We start from the raw sequence: 7006 nt of genomic DNA, 5'->3' as shown, positions 1-7006 counted from the left end.
TTCCTGGAATATTACTGCAGATTTTGCACTGCCACCACAGTAGCAGTGGCTTCTACAGCTTGTCCTTCTATTCACATAGAATGCAAAATATTTGCTGTAAATTGGGGGGTTTTTTTCGGATTAGCTTGTGTTGACCTCCCAGAAAGCATGGATTGGGTCTGGATTCACTCTCTGTTGTTGTAGCAGTACTGGATGTCTGTCTGTAGGAGAGAGGGGCTGGGTTTGGGCTCAGAGAGCAGCTCTCAGCTTCCTGTCTCCATTTACTGAACCAAACCTTGGGAAGGCAGCTGGTGAGTTTTACCAGATTCTGAGTTCTCACTTCTGCAAAGAAAGGCACCAGTTCAGGCTGGTGTGGTGTGAGGTGGGAGCCTGAATTCAGGGATGGGTGAAATAAAGGCCCAGCAGTGGTGGGTGACTGAGGCTTTCCAGAACTGACAAGTGAGCCATTGTAGTACTGCTGCTGCTGGAGCACCATGAGGGTTCCATTTCAGCCTAGAATGGGGTCAGGTTCTTCTTGTTCCTTTTTGGAATCTTAGTCCTTGGAGAGATGTAAAGGGACATCAAACTGAAAGGCCCCTCTGGAGCATGGCAGTGAGGAAAGGTTCTTCTCAGGAAAACATGGCTGGAGCTGGTTCCAAGTAGCAGCTGTGGGACCTCCATCCTGTGGCCATTCCTGCAGTCAGTTCCTTGGTGGTTCTGCATTTGAGCATTTGTGGAATCACCCCAGGGAAGGTTTTCCCTTTGAGTTATGGCAGTGATGGAGATGGGATCCAGGCACGCTGTGTGCTTCCTGCATTCCAGGGGCTTGTCCTTGTCCTGGTTTGGGCAGGGTGCTCCCTGCTGCATCTGTAACTATGGGATGCAGGTCACCTGTTCAGGCAGGGCCTTTGCTAACAATGTGGGCATCCAGAAGTTTCCCAAATACCAATCCAGGATCCTGAGGGATGTGTATGCATCTGCTCAGTTCAGCTGAAACCTTTCTCTCTTTGATAGTGGGAGAATTCTGCCCCCGGGGAGGCAGCAGCAGCTCCCCCTGGGCAGGGGCAGCCAGGCCTGGGCTCCGGAGGCTCCTGGAAAAGCCCAGAGTGCGCTGGAATGAGTGATCAGCCCGTTCCTCACTTGGATGCTGACCCCTGCAGGTACCGCAGGGATGCACGAGTGGGGACACAGAGCCCTGCAGTGCCCGGGCTGCTCTGCCCCAGGAGGGCAGCAGGAGCCTGCTGGGAACAGGGGCAGGCAGCTCCCAGGAATGCTGGCAGGAGGCACAGGAGATACAGGGCACACCCAGCAACCCAGCATTGGAGACTGGGCACAGCTGGGAGGGCTCAGACCTGTCCCAGCTGAGAAGGTAAAGCCCAGAACTGCTTGTACATATATGAGGGCTAAAATGAAGAATTTGTTCTAATCACCTCTGTTCTGAACCACAGTTCCTGCTGGCCAGGAGGGACAGCTGCAGCAGCAGTGATGATATCACTTGTGATTCTAAGGGGAAAGTTGGTTTAATATTGCATTTAAAGCAAGAATTCATTAATTACAGCATTTCCTCCCTGAGCCTGGGAGAAAAATTAATTTTGGCAATAATATAGACTAATTCCTTTACTAGTTAAAAGAAGGGGTTGTTTTCTTTCTTCATTATATCAGCTTAGTCTCTTGGCTACATGTTGAAGAAGGCTACAGGAGAGGAGAGCACAGGAATGGACGGAACTGGTGCACACCAGGCACAGCAGCTGAACAGCAGAGAGCTGTATTTGCTGTAAATACTCTGCAGAACATTTCCACAAGTAGAAATCCACACAGACAAAGCTCTGGCCAGAGGCAGATCAGCACAGGAGGGGACACAGGGCTAGAACCGGTAACTCTGTCTCAGATTCCAGAAGATGATGTGGTGCAGTGCTGAAACTGCTCAGAGATACACAGCAGTGAAACATCCCAGGGAAAGAGCTGGGCACAAAGCACAAAGGGGCTTCACTCTCCCCATGTACAGGCACCTTCCCTTTGCTTCCAGGACAGGAAGGAAAAAAAGAACTTCACAGTCACCTGTGTTTTCAAAGATTTCCAGACACACATTTAAGTTAATCTGGCAGCTCTTTTGTCACTCCTGTATAAAGCCAAGGGGACAGAGTGGCACAAGACAGAACTGAGAAACAACCACTGCAGATGTTGCATGCAGCTGTTACAGGTAATCATTAGATGCTGGCATTTATTGCACATCTGGGGACATAACAATTTATATAGAAATGAAACAAGGTGCAATCACCATTTTCAGGAGTGTGCACAATAACACATTGTAAAAAGCCTTTTCATAGAAATTACCTTATGCAATTACACAGGAAGACAAAAAGGGGTCTCAAGTTTCAGTGTACAAAATAAAGCACATTGTTCCAATGACATATTTAAGGAAAACCCCCAAGTGCCTTGGGACTGAATGCTATCCAGTTTGAAAGACATGGGCTGTCTTCCACTTCTCTAAGCTCAGAGATCTGAGATAATTAGCTTGTCTGACTTTTCTCCAGTTTCAGGGGGAGGTAAGACTTCATCTGTGTCATAGTCATCTTCACATGATCTGCAAAGACAAAAGGTGTGTCTTTAAAAGCTGCATTTTGGTTTTCAGGGCTGTTATTTCAGTGGCTACTGAGTCAGCTGGCTAAAAGGCAGGAGCATGTGAGAGGTGAACCTTGAGGAGATTCCTGAGGCATGGGGAACAGGGAGGGAGTCACCAGTGCTGACAACAGCCATGGATCTGTGCTCCCATCCAGCCTCATCTCACTGGTGCTCAGCACTAGAAAATCTGAACTCAGCTTCAGTAAGAACTGTCAGGAACTCCCAGCGCCCCAATATTCAGTGTAGAAATAAATTCATCCAGCCACAGCCCCAGAGGAGCCTTGGCTCAGAAACACCTGGTTCAAAGCATCTTCTGGCTGGGGTGGGTTTTGACAAACAGAACAATTGTGGCCACACTTTGATGTTCCTCTCTCCCTCAGCTGGAAGTTTGATATCCAGGATTGAGCATTTATCCAAGGAGGTTTGGTGGGAATCCCCAGCTCCAGCTGCACTATCCAGGCTGGTTGGATTCCATGCCCAGCAGCACAGGCTCTGGCTCTGGGGCTCTCAGCCCATTCCTAGTCCCAAGAAACGATGTTTCGAAGATGTTTCCCTTCAGTCACAGCATACTATGGGTTAGTTTTGCAAGGCTCCCAAGAAATGAAAGTTCTTCCTGTTGTTCTAAAGCAAAGTTGCTCACAAAGGAAATGCTGGAGCAGGTGCTCCAATGGCCAGGACAGGAATGGCTCTCACTTTCAGTGGTAAATTGGGCTGCAAAAAGGTGAACTCCTTTGATAGCCCAGCATGGCTGTGCCAGGAAGGAACTGTCCACCCCTTCCTGTGGTGTTTTTCCCTTGGCTGACCCATGTGCAGGCACAGCAAACCCTGGGGAGGCTGTCAGGGTCTGTCCTGCTGTAGGCAGGATGCTCCCTGTGTGCAGGGAGACCAGCCCAGACCCTCCTGGAGAACACTGTCCTCTCTTGCATAAGGAAAGCACTTGCTCACTAATTCTGCCACCTTCTGGATTCCTGCTTAAGTGGGAGAAGGGAAACAATGCTCTGGTCTGGATCCTGCACCAAACCTCTTCTGACCATGTGTGCAAGGTTGCCAAACTATGTGAAATTTGCACCCTTCTTGCCTCAGTGGTGCCTGTGGGGGCTGTGTTGCCCTGCCTCTCCCATCAGGAATGGATTGGCAATGTTTGCAGGTGCCTCAGCTTCTCTAATCTCTCCTTGCTTTAAAGGCTGCAGCTGAGGAAAACTTTGTATTTCCATTTGAATGCTGTTCTCAGGATGTTCCTTTTGTATCTCTTTTTCCTCCAATTCTACCACCTTCTGTTAGCCTTGTCCTTTTCTCTCCTACAAATGGAACATGACTTCTTTCCTGCATTGCACAGGCACGAGGGGAATGTACAGCTGGAGCTCCACTATAATCTTTTTCTTCAGGTGTCTTTTGCTTCTGCACTAACCCTCTCAAGTCTGCTTCCAAAGGGACTTCCCACTGTCCTTTATTCCTACACTTTTCCACTGCACTGGTTTGCTCCTTAAGGCTCAACAGTGCCTGCCTTTCCCATCCTGGAATAAATGCTTTCCACCTTTATTTTGAACAAGATTAGCACTAAAGGCAGTCAATCCTTGCTCTCCTCCCAGGCCAGTTTCAGAACTCCAGTCCCATGAAAACAAATATGGCCTTGTGTAGGTTCAATACCCATTCCTTAAGACTCAACTGTGGCACCTCTAGGTTGTTCAGAGGAGGGAAATTACTCCAGGGAATGCTTTGCCCTTCCTTCTGGCAAGCACACATTTTGGATCTGGCTGGTTCAGTGATGTCCTTGTTTCCCCTTTCCCTTCCTCACACTGCTGGGCTCTGGGAGTGGAGCAGCTGAGCCACCAGACACTGGAGGGACACAAGAACAATGGTCTAAGCTGCCTAAACCAACATCCTCTGATCCTCTGCCTCTGTCCCCCCTCTCTGAGCAGGATGCTCTGCATTGTGCCCTGCCTCCCTGAAGCTCAGGGGACATTTTCCCACCACAGCTGATAAAAGATGCTCTCCCTCCTTCTTTTCCTTCCCATGTAGAGAGGTCTCTTTCCCTGAAGGCAATGATGGTTTCCATGTCCATCAGCTGCCTGAGGCTGGGTTCTGGGACAAGAACCAAGCAGTGCTGCCCTGCCCTGCAAGGAGGGCTTGGCTTGCTGCAAACCAAGGCTTGTGTCTGCATCAAAGGCTTGTGCTGGCCAGAGCCAGCTGTTGGTGCTGCCTCCAGAGAGCAGTGGGAGCATCCATTGCCCAGGGACAGCCTCTCTCTGTGGAATCCCACACAGGTCAGAGAGCAGAGCCTGGCTCAAAAGAGCTCAGACCAGCTGAGGCTTCCAGTGAAACGTGATGCTTTATTGCTGTCTTGAGCATGACAAGACCTTCCTCTTATTTTTGGTGACAGCAGCTCTCAATGGAGTCCAGCATCCTGGAAGTATCTGTGGATGCTGGGAGTATGCACTGCCTTGATGAAATTGCCACTCTGGGAGCAGGGCTCTCTCCTGGGCATGCCTCAGCCAGCTTTAGACTGACTGGCTTTAGAAACTCTCCTTCCAGAGGAGCAGGGACAGGGCTAATCACAGATGTGGGACACACTCATTAATGCATCTGTGATTGCTGAATGATGGCTGTTTTCAAATGTATTCATAAGACAAAGACCATATTTCATGTTCTGCCAGCTAACTTAGCCAGAAATCTTCCAGTCTCTCCCAGAGCTCACCAGGAATTGTCTTGGTTCTGTCCCCACTCCCTGTTTCTGTCTTCCTCAAAACACAGCAGAAATAATGTATGTGCAAAAACTCAATGGCTCTTTCTGGCAAATTTGTCTGGGCATCCAGCTCTTTGTTTTTCTTTTTCCTTTCTTTTTTCCTTCGTGGTCTGTTGCTATGCTCCACAAATGAGATCTAATCCTGCTGCCATGACTACAGAGCTTTTCAGGGGCTCTTAAAAGCTGGCAGCCAGGTTGCTGACATGCTCTTTGCAGGAAGACACAGAGCTGCTTCAGACCAATGTCAAAAATCCGACATCACCTGTCACTCTTCCCCTGGTTTTGGTGACTTTGGGAATTCATGGTCCTGCATGAAGCTTTAACAGCAGCCTCCTGTTTCTTTTCTGTGCTGAGGACACACACAGGTGCTGCAAAGCAGCTGCAGGGAATGCAGCGATTTCATCTTCCATCCTGCCCTACCTCATCTTCCATTGTGAAGGCCACAGAAAGGCCAGGCAGCTCAGAGGGGCTGAGGAACAGCCTGTTGCTGTTTGGATGCACAGGCAGAGAGGGGAACAGCTCTCAATAGCTTTGCAAATCTCTGTGCCTAATTAGTAGGTGCTACTGTTATCCCAAGCAATTTCCAGTGTGGGAAGTTCTGAAAATGAGGCAATCTTCTCAATACTCTGCTGGCTCTATAAATGCTGCTTAAGACTGGATGCAATCCTGAATCATGCAGGATTAACACAGGGGAAGCATTCTTTGGGTGGTTGAAAAATGAAGATGTCAACACAGACACAAATCTAAAGAAAGATTAGACTGAGTCTCCATTTATCTGCAGGGAACCCTTGCCCACAGAGAAGTTCTGGAACAACTGCTCTCCCTAAATTCACTGGCTAAAGATAGCTGGTGTGTCTGTCCAGAATCTTACAGAAGGCTGAAAACTGAGTGTAGATATTGAAGAAACCAAATGCTTGAAATAAAAAAAGTCTCAACAAACTTAGTAAATGAATGAAAATATTGAAGTATAACTTACAAAGAGCACAGACTAATAGACAAAGTAGGACTAAAGAAAGTCTCTGCTAGGTATAATAAATGTAACAGAGTTCCAGCTTCTAATCTGTGACAGTGTGACATGGACAATACATGGCCAAGACTGGCAAAAATAATTTGATCTCTATTTTTGGAAGGTGACCAAAAGAAATAGGCTTTCCCTTTTCTCCCCCTTCACAGCTGTGTGCAGCTGATCCAAGTGGCTGCCCCCCAACACCACTGCCCTGCTGCTGCAGGAGCAGCTGTCCTGGGCCCCATGAGCTCCAGAGTCCAGTCCCAATGTTCATCCCCCTGCTCCACTCCCCATGCCCCCAGCAGAGCCCAGCTGGAGGCAGCCCCGTGTGCCCAGGGCAGTGCCAGGCCCGTGCTCACCCCTCCTGGAGCTGCTCATTCCCAGACTCCTCGGCCACCAGGATCTCGTACTCCTCAGCCGCGTACCTGTCCCAGTCTGAGGGCTCGGGGCTGTCGCTGTCCATGTCCTAAAGAGAGCACACAGTCAGCATCTGGGCTAGGAAGGGGTGGATGGACACAGCCAGGCAAAAATTGCCTTAACTGAGAAAGTCACAACCATCTCGGAGTGTTTTAACATCTGCACATAAAGGACTATGAAAAAATACCTCTCTGGGTCTGTAAAGCCCAGCATGTGACCTGAGGTGCCAACAAACTGCA

The 7006-nt window shown here is 49.0% G+C and overlaps 1 protein-coding gene across 1 annotated transcript in view; it reads right to left on the bottom strand.

Moving 5' to 3' along the window:
* Positions 1 to 203: 203 nt before the first annotated feature.
* LOC128941054 (serine/threonine-protein phosphatase 2A regulatory subunit B'' subunit alpha-like) overlaps positions 204 to 7006 on the bottom strand; it is a 50882-nt gene continuing 44079 nt past the window's right edge. The window contains exons 13-14 of the mRNA XM_054282976.1: positions 6710 to 6816; positions 204 to 2563 (exon numbers count right to left, since the gene is read on the bottom strand). Coding sequence (XP_054138951.1) covers positions 2473 to 2563; positions 6710 to 6816 — 198 coding nt within the window. The 3' untranslated portion in view covers positions 204 to 2472. The remainder of the gene's footprint in view (positions 2564 to 6709; positions 6817 to 7006) is intronic.

Source organism: Melozone crissalis, unplaced genomic scaffold, assembly GCF_028551555.1.
Source record: "Melozone crissalis strain CALT ecotype California unplaced genomic scaffold, PUWL_Pcris_2 ptg000034l_1, whole genome shotgun sequence".
NCBI classification, from domain to species: Eukaryota; Metazoa; Chordata; class Aves; order Passeriformes; family Passerellidae; genus Melozone; species Melozone crissalis.
Note: the sequence above shows the minus strand (reverse complement) of the source record. Positions and strands in the feature narration are given on the sequence as shown.